Below are 27,072 nucleotides of genomic sequence, written 5' to 3'. Positions count from 1 at the left end.
GCGGAAATGTAAATTGTTGGAAATCCAATTTTTCTGAAAGCAGCTTATGTGACCTCTCATCTCACTCAAACTCAGGCCAAAAGATCCCCCAATACCTTTCTGTCTGGAAATTCCCCTTTCCAGATGATAACATGGAGAGTCCTAATTTTGACAATTTCAGTGACCGTCTGACCTGTTTCTTGTACCACAGACACACCACCTATAGTCTGACTTTGTGCTGTGTTCGGAAAGTCCATTTTAATTAGGAACCTTCCTAACTGAGTGAAATGACCTGGAAGTATTTCAGTGGCTGCCATAGTAAGAGCTGTTCGAATTCTCTAAAGGATAAGGAAAGGAGTGTCACTGCTTCCTAACTTACCTTCTTTAGCACAGGAAACAGTGGACCTTTATGAAAGGAAAGGAGAAAATGCCTCCATATTCACCAATTAGAGCCCAGACACCAATTCTTTGCGACAGCAACGTTTAGAGCGATACAACCTCGTAGTTGCACCTGGACTACGTGAATATAAAAAACACAGCAGCCGGTTTATTCTCATGACATGATTTAGAACTGATGGGAATCCTCACATGATCGTAGGAGCTCCTGATGTCTTCTCATGTCACTTCTGTCCAATCAACAACAAACATATTGATAATATGTTCAGTTCAAAATATCATCATCGTAACTTAGAATTACTTAACTATAACACAAATATAAAATGTATTTAAATCCCCTATTTGTGAATTGCAAAAAATATTTTTCGCCAATTAGATAAGTTTGTCTCCACGTATATTCCTCACATTATTATATTATTTCAAAATGTCAGTCCTGTTTGTTTCATTTTCATTTAAATCTGTTTTATTGTTATTTCCTGTGAGTAGGTAATGATTAAATGTGCCCTTTGTATAAAATGAAAACGTCTTTTCTCAGGACATATCATTTTGTTTTAAACAGGTAACTTTATTATAACTGTGAGCGTTGAGCCTACAGCACAGAGTACCGTGCATTTTGTGTTTAGCTTATGTTATAAATAAAGGAAAAAAACACAGAGTGTAAGTGGAGACAGACTTTCTCCGCACCCTGGTTCTCCTTGTCCAACTCCTTACAGCTTCTCCTCCACATCTTTCCTGGACCGTGTGACGTATTCCATCGGGGTCAACAACTAGTGCTTAGGAAAGGAGATTATTTTGACTTTCGGAACGCAGCCTCTATGTCTACATAGAATCAACTCAATCATCTCCAAAAAAAACACAGCTTCAATTTTATGACGATAGTTCATAGGATAATTGTAAATTTAATTAATTCAGCTGTTGTTAATTGTGAACAGAGTTCATTGCTTGTGCAGCACCTGTGGTATCCCTATGTCCTGCTTCATCGTGCAAAAAACATTGTCTTCTCACATACACACAGAAAACCTAGTATAAACAAGGTGTTGAGTGTTTTCCTTAACTGTGTTGCACTATTGCCTACATATAGTATCTGTCACATGTTACATTTTTTAAGACGAAAAACACATGGCTGAGTAGTGGAGATTGAGAAGTGGATTATGCAGCATACAGACATTTATATTTTATTTACTAATTATATACACCGCTCCAAAAAATTAAGGGAACACTTAAATCAAACATCACATTAATTAAAAACTGGGACTACGTTGAGGGCCAAACAGGGTCAATATTTATTAAACAGGATAGACAGGATATTGGATAAAGTGCAAAAAGAAAACATATTAAGATAGGCTACATTCCTCTTTAATGTACTGTACATGTGCCAGAGCCAGATGTTTGTCATCTTTTGGCTGCCAGTTCATTAATGTTTGGGTTAGGTTCTGTGCTGTGGAAACCCTCATGATGGAGTGAAGGTGTGCATCAGAGAGAAGACTCCTGTGTGGGTTTTAGTTCATCTTCATCACAGAGAAAAGCTGCTCACACAGATATGCAGTGTTGTGCCAGTTCACACTTAAATTAAACTACTTCAACACTAAGGGACTTAATGTACTGATCAGGTCCTGATAAGTAATGAGTGTTTAATTCAGGTGAGAGCTGTTCAGAGTGGAGGAGGACACAGAAACTCCCGCTCGGTACAAACCAACTGCAGCTTCTGCTCTGATCACTGAGCAGCTGTGACCAGTGTTTTCACTGTTTCCACTGTTCTTCAACAAAGTCACTTACCGGCTGCTTCCTGTGAACGAGCTCTGTGTCGCATTGAGCGGGTGAGTGGGGGCGGAGCCCCGGGGCCTGTGTGTGTGTGTGCTGTCTGGGAGCACACACACACACACACACACACACACACACACACACACACACACACACACACACACACACACACACACATTTGTTCAGTTCATCGTTCACGATGCGGGCCAGTTAAGATAGACATACAATATTTTATCGTGGGCCATATATAATTGTACCACGGGCCGGAAGCGGACCACAGGCCTAGAGTTTGACATGTCTGCAGTAACTGTGTATGGCCCCGACGTGCCTGTAGGCACTCCCGACATTGCCTGGGCGTGCTCCTGATGAGTCGTCTCCTCCCAGACGTGGATCAGCGCATCAGTGAGAGAATCAGTCTGGGAGGCAAAAGCAGGACAACCCCCCAAAAAAGAAATGGTTTTGCATGTGGTGGCCACAGATAATTGCTCTCTCCTCATCCTTCCTGACTGATTCTTCTCTAGTTTTGTGTTCTGCTAGTGTCCTTGTCACAGTAGCATGAGGTGGTACCTGCACCCCAAGGTAGTCCAGCTCCTCCAGAATGGCACATCCATTCGAACAGTCACAAGAAGGTTGGCTGTGTCTCCCAGCACAGTCTCAAGACCACGGTGGAGATACCAGGAGACCGGCTGTTACACGAGGAGAGCTGGACAGGGCCGTAGAATAGGGCATCGACCCAGCTGCAGAACTAGTATCTGCTCCTTTGTGAAGAGTAACAGGAGGAGCACTGCCAGAGCCCTACAGAATGATGCATGTTTCTGACCAAACTTTCAGAAACAGACTCCATGAGGGTGGCATGAGGGCCTGACGTCCTCTAGTGGGACCTGTGCTCACAGCCCAGCACCAAGCAGCTCGATTGGCATTCACCAGAGAACACCAGAATTGGCAGATCCTCCACTGGCTCCCTGTTTTCTTCATAGATAAGAGCATGAGATTCACACTGAGCACATGTGACAGGCGTGTAAGAGTCTGGAGACGCTGTGGTGAACGTTATGCTGCCTGTAACATCATCCAGCATGACCAGTTTGGCAGTGGGTCAGTGATGGTCTTGGGAGGCATATCCTTGGAGGGTTGCACAGACCTCCATGTCATAGCCAACAGTTCCCTGACTGCTGTTATGTACCAGGACTTAATCCTTAGACCGATTGTCAGGCCTTACGCTGGTGCAGTGGGCCCTGGGTTCCTCCTGGTTTTAACTTTGATTTTCGGTGTGGTTTTGAATCCAGCCCTCAGTGGGTTGATGCCAGCAGTCACCAAAATAAAGATGTTGAAACTAGAATGGTCTGTCTCTGGCTGCTTTTGCAGTGTTGTGCGTGAACGCATTCATATTTTTTGTAAACGCTGAACTGAATTTATCATTTAACACCTGCGTGCGTGTGTGTGTGCGCGTGCTCCCAGACTCAGACTGAGAGCGAGTTGGATTTTACACACACACAGGCCCTGGGGCCCTGCCCCCACTCACTCATGTGGCGACATGCAGTGAGATCAGCAGGAGCGTTAACGTGAAGCAGCCGGTAAGTTAAATTTGTTGGAGAACAGTGGGAACAAACAGTGAAAATATAGAGTTTCTCTACGGTCCACAATGATGCTCAATGATCAGAAGGTTGGTTTGTACCGTGATGGAGCTTCCTGTGTCCTCCTCCAGTCTCCTGCTGACCTGCTCTCACTTTAACTTATAAACACCAACACTCATCACAAGTTATCAGGACCTGATCAGTACTTAAAGTTTACTTGGTGTTTGTTTGATTCGCTCTAGAGTTTATGAGGCTGCATTTATATATGAAATATGAGTTGTCAACATTTTGTGCTCAGTACAACATGAGACTTGACTCACACAGTCAGGACTCAGTGTTAAAGTGACCGGAGAGATCCAGATTCATTATCTGACACCATCGATTAATAACTCAATACATGATCAAGAGTTTGTCATCTAAATCATAACCATCCCAAAAAAAGGAACAAATGAACGTGAACTAGTTCATTTTTGGAACCGTGAACTTAGTTACAAATTAAAGAAAATTGTACTATGAACGTGAACTAGTCAATCAATCAATCAATTGTATTTGTATAGCCCATATTCACAAATCACAATTTGTCTCATAGGGCTTTAACAAGGTGTGACAGTCTCTGTCCTAGTTCATTTTCATCTTTATGAACTGAACTTTGAACTAGTTCTTTTTAAGTCTAAACTGGCACATCACTGGTGGTGGCAAAGTCGTTTGCCACAGTTGTAATATGAAGATTCTCATGGCAGGAATAATTTGATCTTATGTTGCAATTATTATAAGTGAAACAGTAGTAATACAGCGTTCACATTAAATGTTTCCAGAGGTGTGCGCTTGCATGACATGAACCATTATTTTTACCTTAAATGAAGTACTAATGATCATACATGATGTGACTTAGAGCAGCAAAGCAAATGTGTGTAATAGCAATAATAATTGAATTAATCAGTGTATAGATCTTCAATCAAACTGACAAGGGCATTTGGTTGAACATCGTTTGAAAAGATTTGGCAGATGATACGTTATCATGCAGGGAAAGTTCAGTGAGCTGCTCTCTTTCTGTAGTGTGGGATGGAGGAGGGGGATGGGAATGTGGAGTGCCTGGGAAAGTGGGTGATGCAGGAATCCTGCCACCTCAGATGCTCAATACTGAGGTAAGAAATGTAACAAGGCTGCTAATAGAGCTATCCATTTGAAACCCAAAAATGTACAGTGAAACAGTTTTTCTTTGCTATAACCATTTCTCCAGTCCACACTGACCATTAAGAACCTTACTAGTGTCGGTCCAGTGGAGAATTAGAATCCTTGTCCCGAGCAAAAATACATTTTGACAAAAATAAAAGGTAACTTAAGTGTAAAATTTGCACATTTTGTTACTATCCTTCTGCTACAGCTCATTATCTGCAGACTTTCTCCACCTGTCTTCCTAGTATAAAGTCCATTGAACGTCAGGAGAATCCGATGTGTGAACACAGCACGTGAACCCCCGCTGGATTCACTGCGAGCAAGTGGGGAGGTTAATGCAATTCTAACACGCGACAGACGCAAAAACCCCCCCCAAAAAAACCAAATGTATCCTGGTGTAAAAGCGGTGTCATACATGTTGAAGACACCGACGAATAGTCAAGAGAGTTTGTGGCGATAAGAGCCAACACCAGAAAATCTCGTGAACTCCGCAGCAGAATGAATCCGTCACTTCCAGCCTCTTTCTGCTGCACCCGGCTGCTCCACCTCTCGCCTGAATAATACAGAGGATTTGATGCTGTGAACGCATCTGTGCAGAGAACCTCCCTCTGCATAGTGGATGGGCGAAAAGCATACGGGTAACGTCCTTATCCAATTCTCCGGATTTTACCTGCAGGTCATTTCTGAAATGCTAACACGTTAACAGGTGGTGTGATCAATGGTATCACAATCCATCCTCTGTGCATCTCACATTCATTTACACCTCTACTGTTATTTGGTCAAGTTCTGTCTGATTTCAATTCGATCACCAAAAACCCACTGACAAATTGATGCTGCTATAAAATCAGGAAAGATCAGGGGAGGAAATTGTTGAGGCTTTACTGGCATTTATTACTTTTCATTATGATTAATTCCAATTTTGCCCTGTTGTACATTTACTACTTCTCCATGGAAACAACAACTATGGAGATTAAAAGCATGTAGCATCACTGTCATCTAATGGTATGTTGTTGTTAAGACAGTATATAGCCAGCAGAGGATCTTAGCAGGAAACCGTTTCCCCCAGGCCAGGAAATGCATCATCCTTTGACAGTCACAGATACACACGTACACACACGCACACAGACACACACACACACACACACACACACACGGTGCCACGCCTCTCCACACACACAGGCAGTGAAAGGACATCCTGCCCAGTTGTATTTATGTGTCACTTCTGCCTGCTGGGTCTCCACACCAGGTAAAAACAGCTCTCTCCTTCCTGTTTTCAGCCCCTTTAAACTGCCTTTACCATGTCCTCAGTGTTACATTGACATTATTGCTTTCTGTTAGTCACACACTTGTTCGGTGTGAAAATGTTTGGGGTTTGGCACTTCAGAGCTGGACGTGTGAAAACTAGTCTGCTTGTTTGTCAGCTGTGAATGTGATGGCAACTTAGCTTAGTGAACAGAAAGTTTCAGTTCAACATTTTAACTCTAGTACTAGGAGAAGTGAAAAGCAGAAATAAGGGTAATGAAATTGTGATTAGTTTTTTAAGCTTTAGGTAAAGAGGTTCATATTTACATTTATTATAATGCTGGTTTAATGATTGGAACTTCTTTAGTGTATTACTTTTTTAAAGTTTCTAGATTCACATTTCATGTCTGACATCCAACATGTCTGCAGAGAGTGTTGGGGGAGTGTTGTCCTTTTACCACTACACTTCTCAGTGTGTGGTTGTGACACTACTGTTTGATTATCAGGAGTTACATTACTATTAAACAAGATGATGATGGTGGTATGCATGCCATATTCATCAATCGTTATGTTGAAAAAGAAAACCTATCCTCGTAACACATGAGTAATCATATGCTGATAGGTCAGTGTTTTGTAGGGAAGAGATTAAAACATAAAACATGAATGAACATGAAAAGATTAAAACATAAAACATTTACTGTAAATGAAGCTGTTAGGTGGACATTTTGAATGTGGGTGGATGATGTGGAAACATTTATCAGTAGAGTTATAGTACAGGTTAATATATTGTTATACAGTTATCCAGACTTATTAGACATCAGATATGATGCTTCCACTCACAACGACAAACTGGTTCATCCGTTATGCACGTGGAAATGATTTTCTGTTATTTTTGAAACATTTCTCTCTTGGTTGCTGTCTTTTCCAGTGTGTAAAAAACATTGTCTAAACATATCAGTAGAATTTTCAATGAAATGACAAGAAATAATATGAATTGTAATATGGGTGGATTAATATTGTTTTTAATATCCACCCATTAGCAGCATCCACTTATCATTGCGGGCCGTAAGGGGGCTGGACAGCAGTCTCAGCTGATGTTAAACTAAGCATTTAAACAAATCTCTAAATACAACATTTGGAACAGTGCTAAAGCAAACAAAGTAACTAGACAGCCACAGTCAGGACTAGCTCAAACCCCATTTACCAGTCCTGGATGATTTTTGCAAACGTCTTGGCAGAGAGCTTGTGGTTAGAGCCGACGCTGGTGTTGATGTGCTGTAAACAAAAGCATGTGAACTCCATGCATTACTTGCTGCCTCTGGCTGCTGGAACCACCCCTCACCTGAGTCCACCAGAGGATTTGTTGCTGTCGGGTCTGAGCAGAGAATATCCCACTGTGATTTTCATGTGTGAAAGTAAACCTCTGGAGAGAGTCTTGATTCTTGTCTGAGAGAAAGTTGTGTAGTGTGAAGTTGTGAACGCGGCTTTACAAGCCTGCTGTCCAGCAGACTTTAATCAAGTCTAAAATATTTTTCTAGATTATATAGCCTGCATTTTAATAACCAGTACATTTTGCAATTAGAGCTCATATAGCTGTCACAGACTGATTTCTGAAATGAGGTAATGAAGTAGAATGTATGCATTATCATGGATATCATCTTTAATAAGCAATGCCTTAATGTCTTATTGTAGCTTTGAACATGTAACATACATCAGGTTGCTCCACTAGGTGAGCCTTTGTGTGTGTTGTGCTGCTGTGCAGAATCACCAGAAGGAGGAGAAATCTGCAGCCCATCCTATTGAAGAAGTCAATCAATCAATCAATCACATTTTATTTGTATAGCCCATATTCACAAATCACAGTTTGTCTCATAGGGCTTTAACAGGGTGTGACATACATGTGTGAAGTACATGTAATTGTTTGAGATTTTGTCTCCTCTGTTTTTTTTATCAATAAAAATATAGAGATTTTGCTTAAAATAAAAAACTTCTTTATCAATGATTTTACATGTTACTGTAGTTGCAGTTAATATAACGCCTGCATTATCCCACCCTAGTTATTGACAAATAGTAATGTTAAAGTATTACATAATAGTTTGTGTTAAAAAAAAAAGTCTTACTTTGAACTGCAGTCAGTTGCATGTTGACTGCAGAAATCTCCTTCTCCTCTCAGGGATTAGTGGAAGCTGCTTGGGCCATTTGCATGTGAATAGTTCCTGGAGCTGCTTTTAGCAGCCAAACACCCCCCTTCCTCTCTGCCGCACCATCTCTCTCTCTCTCTCTCTCTCTTTCACCCCCTCTCCCTCTCTCTTGGTGTCTCTCAGCCTTTCTCTACTCCTCCTAACATCGGGGAGGACCAGAGAGAGAGGGTGAGGGTCAGATGCGGTCAGACAGGGAAAGAGAGAGTGCAGCACCATCACTGCAGACACACTTAGCAGAAAAAGTAGTTTGGAAAGCAGAGTTTCTGTCTCGGCCGGCTTCGAGAACCCTTCACTGCCTGTCAGGGAGTCACGCAACTGGCCTTTGTGAATGAGAGGAGGTAGGATACTTTTGTTTCTCTCATGCTCCATGGATATCAGTGGGGTACGCTCAGTCTTCTGTGCAAACAATGAAGGCTGACAGGACTGGTCCACTTTGGCGGTCAGAATGGGGGTTGGGGGGTTATTAGGCCTCAGCTTGTTTCTTACCGTTGAATCAGGCAGAGCTTTATAGTCTGTACTGTTTCTTGAAACTAAAGTACACTGTGGATCGCAAGACTCCAGACTCCAGTTCTGCTTTTTTGTTGAGGTTTTTAAACTCATATACAAACTGTGTGCTGTAGTATCTTTATGAATATCAAGCACATTTTCATTTATCTTCTTCTGATTTATTAAAGAGCCCAAACTTTGGCTATTCACAGTTTCATCATTTTAATTTGATGTCTACTAGAACAGGTATATCTGCTGTGATGTTCAAAATACTCATTATTTGTTTTAGACCCTACACAGCTGTAGAGCCTCTTTTCAGTGGGAAGTCATCCCATCCAAACAGGTGCCACAAATTAACAGGAGAGCGGAGCTGTCAAAGTCAAACACAATGTGTCCACCTATGTGGATGGACTGTATGTATACAGATGCTTAAATATACCATGTCCCACATGACCTGATTATGTAACATCAAAATATTGATCTTTCATTCATTAAGAGTGGGACCTTCTCTGGTTTGTCCCCTTGAAGAAACTTGTCCGGTTGGTCCGCAGGAGCACATGTGAGAACACATCAGAGATGAGATCCTCTGCAGGATTCACTGCAAATGTCGATGTGCTGTAAACAAAGACACGTGATCTCAGCGATGGATTTATGTTACATCCTGCCTCTGTTTGTTGTGCCTCCACTCGCCTGCACACCCCCCAGATCTTGGGTTGTCATGAACGTGTCTGTACGGAGAATCTCCTGCTGTGTTGTTCATGTGTGAAAGGCGAACTCAGGAGAAAGTCCACACACAATTTTGGACATCCTCTGGAGTTTATGTCGGAAAACCCAGCATTGTCTGTGCCATGGAAATTTAAAAAGCACCCATTATAGTGCATAATACAGGGGAAAGTTGAGGTAAAGCTCAACTCAAAGCAAATAAACTTTGACACAATGTGAGTGATGAACAAGTAAGAGCCAACAATTTTTCATTTGAACTCAGACGCACAAAACTGTACCAAAAACATGTACGATGTTATTAAAATGACACAGCAGTTTGTTTTCAAGAAGTACTACAGCAGTACAGTGGCTGCAGCAGAAAACCACTGTGCACTCACAGCAGAGTATGTTAGTTGTGTTCCTAGCATAACAGCCCCTCAGATCTGCAGAGTTATGAGACGCCGCAGAGACCACCACTTTCTGTCAGCAAGTGTGAATGTGAACGCAGTAGAAGCCATGCTGCTCGATAATTGCATAGATCAATGCTTCATACTTTATCATTAAAATGATTCAGTGTGAATTTCAGTCAGCTCACCACTTGGCTATTGTCTGTCATCAAATCATCACTCCAAACTCCCAACTGCACTCTCTTTTTGGTGTACTGCTCTAGCCCTTGGAACTTGGAACTTGGAACACATGTTGTCAATTAGGAATCACCATGTGGTAAGTTCAGGCTGAGGGTCCCGTCAAGCTGAAAAGGACTTTAAAGCTTTGGAGGAATTCAGTTGGCGTTGTTATGGTACACACCTAAGTGTTCATGGTCTGTCATTGACCAGACTTGAGTGAGTTGGGTTTGGTTTGGACATGTCATGGCAGAGTTTGACTAAATGCTGCAATCTGCTTAACCATTGTTTTACTGTCTAGTGTCTTTTTTTCTGAGAGCAAAGTCTCACCAACAATTTGTCATATCTGACAATCCACCGATTAGCCTTACGTACTTGTGAAAACATGTAGGTTTAGAACTTTTATCTGATCACTCAACTTTTCCATTCATCATACTATTATTGTCACAAGTGAGTCCAGCTTTTAAACACTCTGAAAGAAAACTTGCTAAATGTTTGCATCACTATCCCCATTTGGATAATGCACATCTGTAGACTTCCGCCCAAATGTGATGCGGTGTCTCTGCAGCACGCATTGTAGGGTACAGTCAGACCTGAAAACCAAAAATCGAATGAGTAATATGATGAAAACCTGTTTATTTGACAGTGAGCAGGAGCAGGACCAGTTGGAGGGAGAGGGAAATGCATCGCAGACCAATGTCTAAATCAGAAGTAATGTTGTCGAGATGGACTCTAGTGCAGGTGTGACTGACATACTCAGAGCTGAACAAGGCCAGGGTTTTTTCCAGTTCATCAAGTGTGTGATACATGTCCAGGTTAATGGGCTCTCACATGTGACATATTGATAATCTGTCAGGCTTACTTTGAATCCCTTGTAGTCAAGCTTCCAAAAAACTGGATCCCACATTTCCCAAAATGGAACCAGTTTGAGGTCTCCTGTTGGTAGCCTATTAGTCTATAGCCAAGACTTTTTAAGGTTCTCTTGAGCCACAGACAATACAATATGTATTTCATAGGCATGGTAAGAATGTAAAGGAAATGTATCTTTATGTGAAATTTACATGGAGTCCTCCTTTAACTGTTGTAATTTAGCTACAAGGTTGTTGTTTAATGGCACTGAAGCATCTGAGGATGTTAAACCTAATTACCTATTCAACAAATACTTTCCCTTATGTGTTTTATTCATTTTATATTTATACAGTAAAACACTTCCTGCTTCATTAATGAAAAAAAAGCCAGACTTGTCTGTGTCACCAACTCTGCCCTTCACTGCCCTGACTCATGAGGAGGATTAGTTCTGTTCCAATGGATGAACGGAGTATATTTATAGCTGATTAAATTATGTGGACTAACACTTACCATCAGCCTCTGTGTGTGTGTGTGTGTGTGTGTGTGTGTGTGTGTGTGTGTGTGTGTGTGTGTGTACAAATACAATTATAACAGTCATCTGAAACCAGCATGACTGAGACATGTGTATGTATGGGTTTGTATTTTGAGAGTAAGGTGCACAGGCACACACACACACACACACACACACACACACACACACACACACACACACACACACACACACACACACACACACACACACACACACACACACACACAGCTTTTAGTTTTCATTGGGATTGTCAGCACCATTCAATCCTCTTACAGCACAGACCAGACTACACATACAAACCCGTGCAGATAACAGAAGGGATAGACTTGTGTTACATATAGTCCAGCTAAGTCCTAAAACGATTGTATGTTGTATGTGAAGATTCTTGTTTCTCTGGAGCTTTGTAAACCCATATATTTCATATATGTCACCTGTGCATGAGTTTATAAGTTAGTTTTTTCACATTCACGAATAACACCCCATGTAAATTGTTTCTGATTGAAACTTTGTATTTTGTTAGTGATCTAGTGATATTGACCTGTGAAGCCATACGTTTTCTTAAATAATATTTAAAAAAGCAAAAAACAGTCAACAATAACAATGGCATTTTTATTGTGAGATTAATCATATTAACTGTTAGCAGTTTAAATTATATGTGAATTAAATACTAAAAAATACTCAAAAACAGTGTCTCACACACACACAGATGGGATACAGCAAAATATCCCATCTTCAAACTCATCATCAATTCTTTTCACACTGCCTGCTAATAAGCTGGCATGGGGTAATGCAAGCAGTCAAACACGCTGCACCCCTCATCTTTCTAATGTATCCCGTGCTTTAACAAGTTTATCGTGGTCCTCCCAATAGTTATTTGCTTCATGTTAAATCTTTTCATGTGAAATACAGCCACACCTTTGACTGTTTAGCTTTTGACATTTTGTTGTCTAGTTTGAGGTAGCTGCTAACTAACTGTAGGCTAATGTTATGTGCTGCTAGAGTTCCTCCGTATTATCTCCGGAGGAGGTGCATGTGTGAACGCAAACGTCCAAGTGAGACACTGCAGTCTCTGTGGACTTTCTCCACCTGGCCTCCTAGTATAATGTCCGTAGAAAGCCAGGAGAAGTCGATGTGGGAACACAGCAGGAGATCCCCTGCTGGATACACCATGAGCGAGTTGGGGGTTGATGATGCGTCTAACACGCGACAGATGCAAAAATGAGAAAAACTATAAGAAAACAAATATCTCCCGGGGGGAAAAGCTGTGTCATACATGTAGAAGACACAGACAAAGGTGTAAAGAGTGTTTGTGGTGATAATAGCTGAGACCGGTGTCTTTGTGTTGTAAAGAAAATCACGTGATCTCCGCAGCAGAGTTAATACGTCACTGCCTTCCTCTGTCTGCTGCTTCACCTCTCGCCTGAATAGTGCAGACTCAATGTGGTCGGCCATCTGCCTTGACCAGTTGGGGTGAGCAGAGAAAAATGGGGAGGACACATTTGCACTGGTTGCCTGTAATACACTGGATTGATACAAGTCTCTGAATGGGCTACGACTGAGTTACATAGCTAACTCTCTAGTTTACTATGTCCCCTCTGGAACACTGAGATCATCTGCAGCAAATCTGTTAGAGGTCCCTAACAACAGCCGAAAGAAAATCGGCCATGCAGCTTTTGTAAATTGCACTCCAAAGTTGTGGAACAGACTTCTGCTAGAGTTTAGAGAAGCTAGTTCAGTAAACGTCTTTATTAGAAAACCTAAAATGTTCCCCTTTACTTCAGCACTTAACTAGATCTTGTACTTGCCGGCACTCCTGCGCTATTATCATTTTTTTTATCATTTTATCTCTTATATGCTTTTTTTTTTTTTTATTACATTTTATTTCTTATTCTTTTTTATTTCCTTTTCTTTAAAATGTCATTTCAGCATGTTCTTATTTTGTTTTCAATAAAATTTGAACATGGTTTATTTTCATCTATATTGTATATAAAGCACTTTGAGCTGCATTTCTTGTTTAAAAAGTACAAATATTTGTATTATTATTATTAAATAATATAGTTAATCCAGGTGCCCAGATTTGTTGCTACACAAACACAATGGTATACTAAACCTGACAACCTCAGTCTACCAGCAACACAATGACAACCTGCTTAGTGAGCAGGATGGGTTTAATGAGTGCAGTCAGTTAAACAGTGACTATTGAAAAGAAATGAAAGCTACATTTTCAGTGTGTTACAAATAGTGGCACATGCAGACATGACCCTCCACGAAGCCAAATCGTTGAAAAATACTGAGAAGTCTCTTTTTTACCCACAGACACTGCTGAAACGCTGGAGACACCCCCGCCCACCCCAATGGAGGAGAGCGAGGAAGAAGAGGGAGGCATCCTGGGACAAGAGCAAAAGGATGAGGACAAGAATGATGAACAACCCGCCAGCATGCCTACCCAGAATTCCATGACAGAAAAAGAGGAGAACTGTTTGAAGGTTTGCCCAGTGATGGAGGAGAAGGGGAAGGAGAAGGGAATGAAGGAAGGAGAGATGAAGAAAGAAATGGAGCTGGAAATAGAGTTTGATGGGGAGCTCTGCCAGTCATTGCCTGGCCAGCAGATTAGCTTCATCCGAGGCACTGACCTGTTTGGATACGTGGGCATTGAGGCAGTACTGGACCAGATGAGGCGCAAGACTATGAAGGCTGGTTTCGAGTTCAACATCATGGTAGTTGGTGAGTCTCACCCACATAAACACAAAGCAATCTACATTTGCTCTCCTTCATCGTGTGTATGTCTGCGAGTGCGTGTGTGTGTGTGTGTGTATGTGTGTTTGCGTGCCATGTGCACTGGCATGTGTGCGTTTGTAATACTGATTTTTTCATATTGAAATAGGAAGTGAGACTGTGTGAGGGGGAAGTGGTTTTGCTCTTTGCCTCCACACACAAGTAGAGACGAAATGGTCCTATTTAGCTTTGACTGCTTTGATAACTATTTCCTAGTAAATAAAAGCTAATTATTGCCATCGTGTTTTGTGTTGACAATAACTTATTAACAATTGAGGTTCAATTAGAATATGCAAACATGAAAAGGGGACAATATAAATAGTATACAGTAGAGTTTATGCCTGCCTCACAGGATAATGTCAGAGTGGCTGTTTACGAGCTGAATAAAGCTGCTTTCAGACATGCACTGAACTCTGCAAATGTCCAAGTGAGACACTCCGCAGTCTCTGCAGACTTTCTCTGCTTGGCCTCCTACTATGAGGGGGTTGATGACACTTCTTACATGCAACTTACACACAAAACAAATAAAACAGACGAAGAGTTAAGAGAGTTTGTGGTGATAATAGCTGAAACCTGTGTCTGTGTGTTGTCAAAAAGATCACCTCATATTTGTAGGTGTTTATACATCACTTCCTGTGTCTGCCTGCTGCATCCGGCTGCTTCACCTCTCGCCTTAATAATGAGGAGGATTTGTTTCTGTTGTGAACGCGTCTGTGCAGAGAACCCCCGGCTGTGGTTTGCGTGTGTGAAGGACAAACTGTGGCTGAACTCCGAAGGTCAAGTCTGAGAGCGTATGAGTGTAGAAGCTTTAGAAGTTGGGTGATGCAGCAAGACAGTCCGGCCTCTTACTCGTGCATACGTGTACATCCTATATTTGTTTGTATGGTGAGTTTAGTGAAACATCAGATTTAACAGGGATTTTATCTTAATAAAAGTATTTAAATGATGGGCGTAAAAATGATAAAAGCCATCTGTGCATAAATAATGGCTCAATAATACCACATAAGTATGTGCTGCCCCATGTCAACTGTTCATTCACGAAAATGACATCAAAGAGTAAAGAGAAAAAAGACTTTGGATAATGAAGTCCTGATTTTAGTGATGCCGAGAGTAAAGTTTGAAGTTTTTAGTCATGGTAAAGTCTCCATTACTGAAATGAATTAAAAAATACGTACAATTAGAGGTGATGTTAGACTGGCATGGTTTCTATTATACAATATTTCAAATGTTCAAATAATTTGACAATCCGTCTGTGGCGTGTAGAGCAGCTTGCCATCTGACATTTACAACAAGATCTAGGCTCTGTCAAGGTGTCAAGGAGGCAGATGATTTAAAAAAAGAAAATTTTAGGCAAATGATTTGAAAATAATTAACATGGCGACAATGAAGTCCAGCCAGCCATTTCTGTGTGGACCTTGCGCAAAACGCATTATTTTGCAGAACAAAGGAGACATTTAGCATCTAAATCAATTAGTTTAATTACATTAATTTAGAATTATATCGAATTGCAGACTAAAACAGTGTCAACATGATTATGAAGGATGAAAATATATTTATTTATAATTAATTATAAATATATATAATCTAATGAAATATACAATCCATTAATGAAAATCTTTTCTATTTGAATAACAGCAAACTAATTTCAGATCATTCCTTCGACAGGTCTGAAACAATCCTAAATTCTTGTACCTGTAAGAAATCTCATAATACGAGAAAAGTCAAATCACTAAATCATTCTTACGTTCAACTTAAGAACAAATCTGTTCATACCAATGGTTCTTGCATGATGCCAAAGAATCATAAATGTGTTAGTTTATAATATATAAACTAACACGTTTAAATATTATATCAGTTTTGTTAATCCAAGGAATTGTTTTGACTTATGCTTGTAATTATAGGCACTGTTTTTTTCTAAAAATCTAATTAGAATTTTGACCACCCCCCTGCACAAGTCAGATGAGGATGAACACTTAACGTTGCTGTGTTTGTCTCTGATGCCTCCTCCACTGCTTCACTTTGGTGGAAGGCAGGTGAGCCAACATATTGCATGGTACAAAGTTGAGAAACAGCCATACATATGTTTGTTACTTTGCTGTCAGTGGTGTAAAACTCAAAATACTTCTACAAGCTGCTTCTCAGATGCTTTGGTGTTACAACCCAGAATGCGTCTAGGAGTAAGGGTAACAACATAGAATAACTACACCCTAGACAGGGCATCGGCCACCCCATTGTCAGAGCTCTTTTTGTGTTTTATCACAAGGTTCCACTCTTGAGCCCAGTGCATGAGCCGTTGGTTGTGATTATACATACGTGCTAAAAATACGAGTGGGTTTTGATCGGTGAAAGGCAAGTTCAAATCGCGGACTCTGTTGAAGAGGTGGATGCACAGCTAATCACCCTCTGCTACAATGAGAGCCGAGCAAGCGGTGGATCGGCTTTCATCATGGGACTTGTGTGTCGCTGTCACGCCAGAGATATAGTTTCAGCATGTTGATGTGAACAAGAGTTTATTGCTTCTGATCAGGAGTACTAACTACATAGTCTATGTCACTCAGCTTTTGATATTGTATGGCCAAGAAAAACGTGCAGACAGAGACGAGGCAGGGACTGTTAACAATACCAAGACCTTATCACCTACATTAAAGTGGCGAGCTACCGGGGAACGGTCAAACTGGGCTTTCATCTCTGTCTGGGAATTTGCAAGCGCTTCTCTTGCAAAGGAACAAGCCTGTGGTGTAATCGTTCGCGGAACTTGCTCACATAGTCCAATACACTTGTTTTTGGAGACAACTCTGTTGAAAGGAATTCATCTTGAAGTGCTGTCAGAGGCCCACGAACAGTGGTTCTGAAAACTAAATCTGCTGGACTGAATCGTAATGATTCCTGCACTGCCTCCCGCTGCAAAAAGCAGAAATGGAATACCCTCATCCTTGCCTTTTCCCATTTTTAAACAAAATTTACAAATCATGGATTTTAAAGTTTGATGCCACCATTCCAAGGGTTCCTGTGACTCCAGGTGGTAGGCACTGGAAACGGTGTGTTGGATGTCTAAGGATTTAAGGACCTGTTTGAACAGTTAAGACTAAAAATGTGTGTGAATTTTATTTGTTTTTTCCTGCTAACTGGCACACGTGGCAGGTACGGCAATAGTTACTGACATCAGACGTTAAGCCTGGCCAGAAAAAGTGTTTTAGAATGAGCTTGTATGTTTTGGTTACTCCTAAATGGCCAGCCCACAGGCTTTAATGAGCTAGAGTCAACACATGCTGACAATAAATGGATGGCACAACAATTTGGCGAATTACACTCCAGTCAGATTTTTCAGCCATCAGTGATGACCATGTGCGCATCAGAACATCATTATCTACAAAGTAGCTTGGTGATTCCTATGTGCGTTGCTTACTACTCACCACCGCGGCGAAGCATTTTGGTAACTCTTTGTAATGAGCCGCAGCTGGCAGCTGAAGCCAGTCCGAAGATGATATCTCCTGTTTTGGTATCATCTGCCAAATCTGTCATAAATACTCTGTCAGATAAATCAATATCCTGATGGTTTTGAGCCTCCTCACAAAGCTTGCTACTACGGCCGCGCTTAACTATGCATGAAGGGAATATAGGCTGTGCAGTGTAAGCGTACTGCTTAACACTTTGAGGGCAGGAGTTACTTGTCCTCCAGCAACATCGTTTCTCATTGGCAATGCTACTGATGGGCAAGGCTGGGCATAAGGCAACAGGGAACACCCCAGTGACAAATTTAGACTGCACATGCACAAAATGCAGTGGTCGCAGGACTTAACCCATTTCAATACCACTGAGTACTGTAGCCACATGTAGACTGCTCGGAAAACGGAAAAACTTTAGAGAGAATGACAATTTTCACAGGGTCGTTGATCACCTGGTTTGCGGATTAATGACACTAAACCATTCAGTCTGCTCTGGAGTCTTTCCACAAGGACTAGATTTAATTAATCCAATGCCTTTTGGTTTTCGCTCATTCGATACGCTCTGAGTTGGCAATGCATTGCTTTGTGCTTTAACAATATACAGTTTGCGATCACATGTCCAGTTTTGTGGCAAAAGAAACACTCTCTTCTTTAGCAGGTGTTTTATTTGGGCTACTGTGATTGGCAGAAACGGAACGGGGTTTGTCAAAGGAAGACAAGGGATATCTAACCTTGTGAGAAAGCACATATTCATCAGCCAAGACAGAATAATAATTTCACCTTCTACTCATTTAAATATAAAACTCTGGCAAGGTATTCCTTAAGTCCTCCAATACCAGCTCACGAAGGGCAGAAAATTCAGCCACTTTACACGCAGCACACCATTTATCAAAGAGGCTTCCCTTATCCCTAGCAAACTCTACATAAGTTTGGGTTGTAATTATGTTACAACCCAGTATGCGTCTAGAAATAAGGGAAGCAACACAGCGCTGATTTTATCTGGCAAAGTAGTCTTTTATTGTAGTAGGGCAAAATAAGATCTACATAAGCAATACTAACCAGCATTGAACAATATGAGGACCACAGGGTTATGGGCAGGGTGTGACGCAAAATCATAAAATAAGTTAAAAGCAAAACCCCTTCCTATACCTAGTCCCTACTCCCCTACTAAAAATAACAAAACTGTAGCCCAAACAGGAACCCTTTTACTACTGAATGATTAAATCTCAGTCGCCAATGGCAACATCACACAGGGTTTCTTATCCTTTCGGCCACGAGGACAAAGGAGCATCATTGGTAGCTGGTGAAATTGGAAGAGGAGCCAACTAGAACCGGGGAACACTGGATTCTAAAGCCAGTGGGCGGTGCAGGGCGCCGCTCCAGGAGGAATCCCCTGGATGTGCGTATGGTGGAGGAGTGGTTCACCATGAGGGAGAACAAAAAAACACTGCACCACATTTGAATCAGCAGTAAGGAAGCAGCCGAGACACGTAACAATTGGCATGATTGTCCAGTCAGGATGGCTTTACTTCCTCGTGTCATTCATAACATTACTGGCTTACTGTACTGATAGTTCAAGAGGGCATGTAATATTTCAGGCTGATAGTGAGGCCTCTACTGAATCAAATCAAACTGGTCATTACATTTGTAATATTAATTAATGTTAACATTTTTAATAAAGTAGTGTATTCCTGGCTTCCGCTGTTTAAAAATTCAAAATTTGGATTTTGCAAAAAGAAAGTTTTTTTGAGACACCTTCGAAAGTAGGTGTAAACTGGTTGTGTTAGAGCTGTCCACTTTTGAACAGATCACCCAAGACACATGTTAAATCCAGGTATGAACAGGGCTTTGGCTTATAATATACACTCTGATATTCACTTGGAGGGGGTTAAAAGCCTTTGTTTTATGTGCCTGCAGGTCAGAGTGGTTTGGGGAAGTCCACACTTGTCAACACTCTATTCAAGTCCAAAGTCAGCCGAAAGTCCTGCATGACCAACTACGCAGAGGAGATCTCCAAAACAGTCGAACTGCATTCAGTCAGCCATGGTGAGTCCACACACACACACACACACACACACACACACACACACACACACACACACACACACACACACACACACACACACACACACACACAGGGAATGTTTTAGGATTCTTGAGGCTATGAGGTATGTGGATTTGTCCCTTTATGGCTTTAGAAGAGACGGTGTACCTTGAATATCAAATATGGGCATGTGTTTCTGTTCCCTGTCCTCCCCTGTCTACAACATTTACATTTGTTCTGGCCAGTGTGAAGACGTTATGACTGATGAGCTTTCACATGCTACTTTCACATCACTTTCCTTTTTCTGCTTGGCTCATGACCATGAAGCCCAGCTTTGACTGCTTCCCAACCAATTCTCTAGTTTTTAGAGGGGTTGCTTATCTGTCTGTAGATTAATCTAGATTAAGTTTATTTCACATTTAGATTTTCCCATCTACATACTGCTATATTTTGTGTGCCTTGACATTTTAGTTCACCCACTTGTGATGTTTGCTCTCATAGGGATAGTTTCTTGCTTAGACGGTACAGGGCCTCCGTTGCTATACACATTAACATTTAATTTGGTTTCATATCTCAATAATGTCTGACGTCGACACTGCTTTGGAGGTTTCAAGCCCCTAAAACTTAACAAACTGTTCATATGAACAGAGGTCATGTTTGTTGTGAAACACTGTTTTAAAGTGAACATTTATTAGTGTAGAGGTAGCCTGAGACAAAATGGTTTTCTAACTATGCTGAAACACTTAACCCTCTTTGACCTGTTGAACAAACCATCTCGTTGTTCCAAAATAAAGAGTAACTTAACACCCCTGACAATCTTAGAGGTGTGTGTTTACAAGTACAAAACGCATGCTTCTCATGCACCACACCCATACTTGTGACACTGACAGTGTCGTTTTTAGCCTGGTAACTCTTTAATATTTCTCATAAAAACAAAATTGTAGTTGTCTCCTCTAGGATGTCAAGTATTAAGCTTAACATCAGTATTGACACATCTGCTCTACAGGATGTGATGCGATTAGGTTTCTGCACTGTGTTGATATTTCACCATGACACAATATAACATCTTCAACTGTCCGAGGTTTATACCGTTAATAGTGTGGTTCCCTCATTTCAGTCTTTCCAGGTAAATGAAAGCACTACAGTCAATCAATGAGCAGGACTGATTCACGATGACATGAATAGTTATTATTTTTCGACATTCGCAAATGCCATACTAAGACTATAAGGACAGTTAACATTTCCTATTTAAACTAGCATTTTCACATTTTCACTATGAGCACGTAGGCAGGTAACCTCGCAGAGAAAATGTAGCACTCAGAATATATAGTCCCTTTGTGAAGTATGTAGGTAGTCCTTCTTAAACATGAACCTCTCAAGAAAACTCTGGTCTTGTATGACAGTTGGAGAGTGCTGCTGAACACACACATCATCCCGGCAAAAAGTCTAAATATGGTCATTATTCAGAGGCAAACTGCAGATCTCTTCCCATCACATCATCTATGACCTTTGCAATCCACGAGGTTAGTGAGAGTGACAGGAAGATGTATTAAATGGGTTAAAGCCTGAGTATACAAACAAATTGATAATGTTATAAGGATGATGAAGGCTCTTATGAGCTTGTTACATGTTAAGAGCCCTACCAAAACTGATGTTTGGGGTTGATATTAAGGAGTAAAACATGTCCAATGTCGATGTATCGGCCAGTCAAAAAAAAAAGACAGATATCATTATCAAACACTATGAAAAAGTTGTATGATTGAGGGTTTTATACAATTTAACCATTGACTTAATTACAAACACCTACAAATAAAAAGAAAAAACAATACAAACAAATATATAGAAGTTGTTATTAAGACAATAAACATTTGTAAACATAAATGCACATCTGCATTCTTTATTCTCTAAAATAAAAGTTTTCATATCAACGCATATTCCTTAATTAAATTTAGATAAGGAGAGATAATTAAAATCTTGTAATTAAACTCAAATGAAGTCCTCATTTGGTGAGGATGTGCTCAGCAAACATAGTCTGTTGGATTGAATGTCCTTAATTGAAGTATCAGTTAAGGACATTTGGACGATGTGTTTTTCAATGAGGAATCAGAAATCCGTGTTCCCCATACAAAACGGTCCAATAGGCTTAAAAATCCTCAGGGAGAATGGTTGCTCTGGACCACTGTGCTAAATGAACACGTCAACAACAGATCCATTACCTCCATTCATTAAGTATGCCATGAAGTTAAGCTGCTGTGATGAGGATGTGAGGAAGTAAGGCTTGCCTCCACATGACAAGACTGTCAGAATGAAACTGACAGTATATAGTATATAACCAGAGGCAAACCACAGCTAACCTTTTGCTCTTTACCGCAGATCAAACACTATACGGTCATTCTGCTACATTTTCTATCGGTAAATGGTTACTCTCACTCTTTTTCCAGTAAAGATAATCATCTGTCTTGTTGCTGTATTCAGTCCTCCCAGTCACACCTCACACTTTTCACATTGGGTTTTTATAGTTACCACCACTGCCTCAGGGACGAGAAAGGTTTAGTCTCATTGCCTCTGGCAACAATGCTCTTGTCTCTGTCAAAATCCTAACAGTGGATACTTCCCTGAAGCCTCAAATCTGGAGTTAGACATCTGCAGTGACAAACTCCTCACTGCCTATAAATCCTTTGGAAATGCAGTTACACAACAGTGACCCTCGTAAAAATTCTGTATGCGTCTGTGTGTGTGTTGTTGAAAAGTTGTTTTGTGGGTCATTGGTTATGGTTAGTGTGCTGAAAAGTGCTGTACTCTTATGCACACTGAAATGCTTGTGTAAAATAATTAGTTATTGTTCTTTTTATTTTTAATTAAACAGTTGTATAATAAGATTTAAATTACCATAATATTTTATAATTTTAATCTTTAAAAAAACACCTGACAAGTTACAGTGCACATTATATCTTTTTAATTGATGGAAATGATGAAGAGGAGAATATTTAGTCACAAAACCAGTCACCCATCTTTAGGTTTTCACACTGGTGTTTACATATTGAATGTGTTACATGTTCCATAGTTTTACCAATACAGCTTTTAGTTCAAATGTTCTGTCCAAGTGTAGCCCCTTAATTTTGAAAACCAATTTTATTTCTCTTCTGAGTCGAGAGATGGCTCAGGACATGCTGTGACTGCACTCAGGTCAGTCACAGGTCTGTGGATGCTGAGCTCCATGTCTGCGGGCCGCTCGGATATTATTGAAAACATTTTGTCTGAACCCGACCCGGCATGTCGGTCCCGTCAGGCTCAGGTCGAGTGTCCACAGACGACCAGCTGAGGGTTCACCTGCAGACCTGTGTTTCCAATGATGCGCTGCTCCAGCTCAGACAACTATCCATAAAGAAATTAGGTTTACACCATCAGAGAGGAAATTATCAAGATAAAGATACATCACAGCGGACAAGAAAGAAGGATAACATTTAGATTGAACATCACCTTGTACAAAGTGTGGAGGCCTAAGTTGAAAAATGATCCTGAAGATGTATCAACACAATGGAAAGCTTCCAAGAGTCACACTGAACGTGAGGAATACAGAATTTGCTTCACTAAGGATTTGCTCAATCAATGTTGACAAGGAGGCTCTTGATACAGTGTGGTCAAAGATAAAGGAAGCCAGAGCACTGTGTCAAAAAGCTCTTCCCTTTGTCACATGACCTTTCCCAGTGTTATTGGTAAAACCAGCCCAGATTCCATCCACCTCTGTTGTTCTCTCCACAGGACATTTTTTCCCTTTGTTTTAATTATTGTCATGTTTTCCTTATCATTTAATAATTTGAGGTCTAAAAAACAAAATTGGATATTTTTTTCTGTAAGGGACCTAAAGATTTCATTTAGGAAAGGCTTATAGAGAAACAAATGAAAATTTGTAAATTACAATGAAATTAAATTAATTGTGAATACATCGACTTTGGCACAGACCCCAGTGAGAAGTTGAATGCCACGGAAGCAGTCCTATGAATTAGGTGCTTTGGATAGAAGGAGACTAGGAGAGTATGTCAGGCTTTGGTCAAAACCAGTGAGAGAATAAAATGATACTAAGCCATGTATCTGCATTTTCAGATGGATTTGCTATTGTATTCAACAATTGCCTTGGAAAAGTCATATTCAACAAAACAGATGTAAATAGTCATTGTTTTAATTATGAATACAAAGGATTTGCTCTTTATGAATCCAATAAATGAAGCTAACCCCGCGAGCTAGTTCAGGCAGCCAACTCGAGCTGCACTGCTCCAATCATGTGACATACATCATGTGACATACATCATGTGACATACCTCACTCTCCACAACCATCTATAATACACACCCACCTTATCAGGTGGTCTAGTTAAGCAGAGAGGAATTTCCCATCATCCCCTTTGCTCGCACTGCTGCTGCAGTATTGCTACCAGTTGCTTCAGCCCCTCCACCACCCCAACATCCACCTGTAGGATCCGACGGGGGGGGCCTTACACTCCCATCATTCCTGTGTAATCATATGGGGGAGTGATTAAGTTGGAGCCTAGATGCCAAACACTAAACCTGATCTACTGCTGCAATAAATGTTGGAACGTGAGTTGTCTGACTGAAATACTATAAAATGTTATGGAAATGTTAATTCAAGTTTATTAGAGGATAACAGGTGAGTCATTATCAAACAAATCTCAAATTCTACCGTCAATTCTTCAAATATTCAATATTGTTTTGTGAAGAAAAAACTCCTGTGGCTGGAAAAGAGGAAAAGAGAAAATTAATTGATTAAAGTCAATTGTTATTTAGGAGTTTGACACACATTTGAACATGAAAATAATACCACAGAGGAAGATAAACACAAAATTATTGAACAGCATAACAAGCTTGAGGACATGTACCATTGACACTAAGGGTGGTTGTCTCTGGCCGAAGTACAAGTGGATACCAGAAGGGAAATTACTATTTTTTCAAACAAGAAAAAAGCATTTGAGAGAGAAATTCCAACTGATCCTTAAATATTTTCTAATAAAAACTTCTCCTTTGATATTCTTTTGAGATATGAATGTAACTGCTTAATTGATTAATTGAGTTATTCTCTGGTGAACATCCGTTGATGTTTGAAAACTTCACTGCCCCTTCAGCTAGCTCCACCCCTCACATTCATGCGTGCACATTACTACGGTGCACCTCTGATTAGGAATTAAAGTAATTATTCGATTATCTCATTTGAGATGTTTCAACTGCCCCTTCAACACTCCTCCAACCCCCACCCCACCACCTCTGTGCACGAGCATGATTGTTGCTGATTGGCTGGAACAGTGTTGTGGTGCTCGAGTCATCCAACTTTCTTTCTTTCCCAAAATACAGAGTCAGGCTGAGTATTTAAACCCGATTTTTTTCTATTACTGGACCGTGAGGAGATATTAGCAGAATTGGACAAAAAGTGTATTGAATTAATTATGGCTTACCGTACCTTTAAATACAATTCCCACAACTGATCAAAAAGATTGTTGATTGAGGAATTAAATATTGAAGAGTTGTAATTAATTTAATTCATTATCTGCACACATCACCTGGCTCAGATGCTCTGACAGCTAAAATCTACTGACTGCTGTGAAATACAGTAATTTCTGTGTAACTCTATGCTCAACAAGAATTGGTATTCTTCTTGTTGTTTGCATTATACCTTTAATTTGACAGTCAGTTGTTGACTACACACAGATGTTATTAATCTAATATTTCAATATGTATATAGCACTGTATCATTTTGCTAGTTGACATTATAATGTCCCAGACCTTTGCTTGATGAAATTTGATCTAACTGGACCTCTCTGAGTTTTAATTGAGAACCTCTGGCGTAAAGCATATTGCTAAGTTCCTCCGTACCACGCCAGACTTACATAATGGAATTTCAGGTGTTCCAGGAGCGCCCCGATTAAAAGTTTGTGTAACAGCAAAATCAATGTAAACCCGTTATATAAGGTTAAACTACATTGTGTTGTTTTAGGGTGAGCTAAAGGCAATATTGTTAAAACCTCTGATTGCACAAAGTATATTTGATAAAATTGTTGGTTGTGAATTTATCATATTTTGAGTTTTCTTGCGTTTAAGTTTTCAAGTATCCTGGGATTTTGTTCATGAGTGAGGGGATGATGTGCAAGATGGACAGGCGGGTTGATGCAGTGTCAACATGTGTGGGTGTTGTACCAAGCTGCTGTGGTGAAAGCTTTCAATTTACCGGTTGAGACTGAAAGAACTAAGAGTGGCAGAATACAAGTGGCAGAAATGACCTTTCTGCGTTGGCTCAGCCTTAGAGATAGGGTGAAGAGTTCAGACATCCAGAGTAGAACTGTTGCTCCTTCATGTTGCTGAGGTGGTTGGGGAATGTAGTCAGGATGGCTCCTGGGTGCCTTCTTTTGGAGGTTTACCAGGCCTGCCCAACTGGGAGGAGACCCTAGACTCTAGGGTCTCCTCCCAGTTATGTAGGCCCTCTAGGGCCTAGAGGGCCTACATATCCCAGTGTGACCAGGAAGAAGGACGTCAGGCTACTTCTCTATTTATTACAGTTTTACATTCACCCACTCACACATTCATACAGCGCATCTATGCGCAGCATTTTCTCTGAGAAGGGGCAATTTGGGGTTCAGTATCTTGTCCAAGGACACTTCGTCATGCGGAATGGGGAAGACTGGGATCAATCCGCCTACCTTCTGGTGAGAGTACGACCGCTCTAACCCCTGAGCCACAGCCGAACTCCGGCTCTAATACACCATTATGGCACATAAACACCAATCAGCCAAAACATTACAAGAGATAAATTATTTTAATGTTGTGGCTGTGTATTTTTGAAAAGGTTCCGTCTGAACCATAAATTAAATGATTATATTGATTTGCAATTTTGAGTTCATCATTATTTTTAATATCATCTTTTTGATAATATTTTATGAGCTTGGAAAAGCTAAGTAAAAAAATATATATCAGCCACAACATTAAAACCAGTTACCTTTTTAATGTTGTGGTTGATCAGTTTCCACTTCCCAAAAGAAAATATATGTTTTATTGAAACTAGATGGATATATATATGGGCCCTTTTGATGCAAATGGGGACACATTACCATACAGTGTTTTCTATTGTAAGCTTTTTATATACAGTCTATGGTTGTAAGTATGACTTTGATTGTTGCCTCTCAGTGTACACACATATTCATATACACACATATATATTAGGGCTGTCAAAATTAACGCGTTAACGCAGGATGATTAATTTGTGCAATTAACGCATTCATTTTTTGA

General features: G+C 40.5%; 1 protein-coding gene across 3 annotated transcripts in view; it reads left to right on the top strand.

Moving 5' to 3' along the window:
* Positions 1 to 27,072, top strand: part of sept12 (septin 12) — a 65,688-nt gene that overhangs the window by 29,754 nt on the left and 8,862 nt on the right. Inside the window, exons 1-3 of one of the 3 annotated variants that reach the window (XM_034594508.1) lie at positions 6,035 to 6,129; positions 13,835 to 14,242; positions 19,657 to 19,785. In XM_034594508.1, coding sequence (XP_034450399.1) covers positions 13,873 to 14,242; positions 19,657 to 19,785 — 499 coding nt within the window. In that variant the 5' untranslated portion in view covers positions 6,035 to 6,129; positions 13,835 to 13,872. Of the gene's footprint in view, positions 1 to 6,034; positions 6,130 to 8,463; positions 8,665 to 13,834; positions 14,243 to 19,656; positions 19,786 to 27,072 lie in introns of those variants that run through there. The other 2 variants (XM_034594509.1, XM_034594507.1) reach the window with 2 other exon arrangements.

The sequence above is a fragment of the Hippoglossus hippoglossus genome, chromosome 8 (genome assembly GCF_009819705.1).
Source record: "Hippoglossus hippoglossus isolate fHipHip1 chromosome 8, fHipHip1.pri, whole genome shotgun sequence".
Lineage (NCBI taxonomy): Eukaryota > Metazoa > Chordata > Actinopteri > Pleuronectiformes > Pleuronectidae > Hippoglossus > Hippoglossus hippoglossus.
The sequence above is the reverse complement of the archived record's forward strand: the minus strand, read 5'-3'. Positions and strand labels throughout refer to the sequence as shown.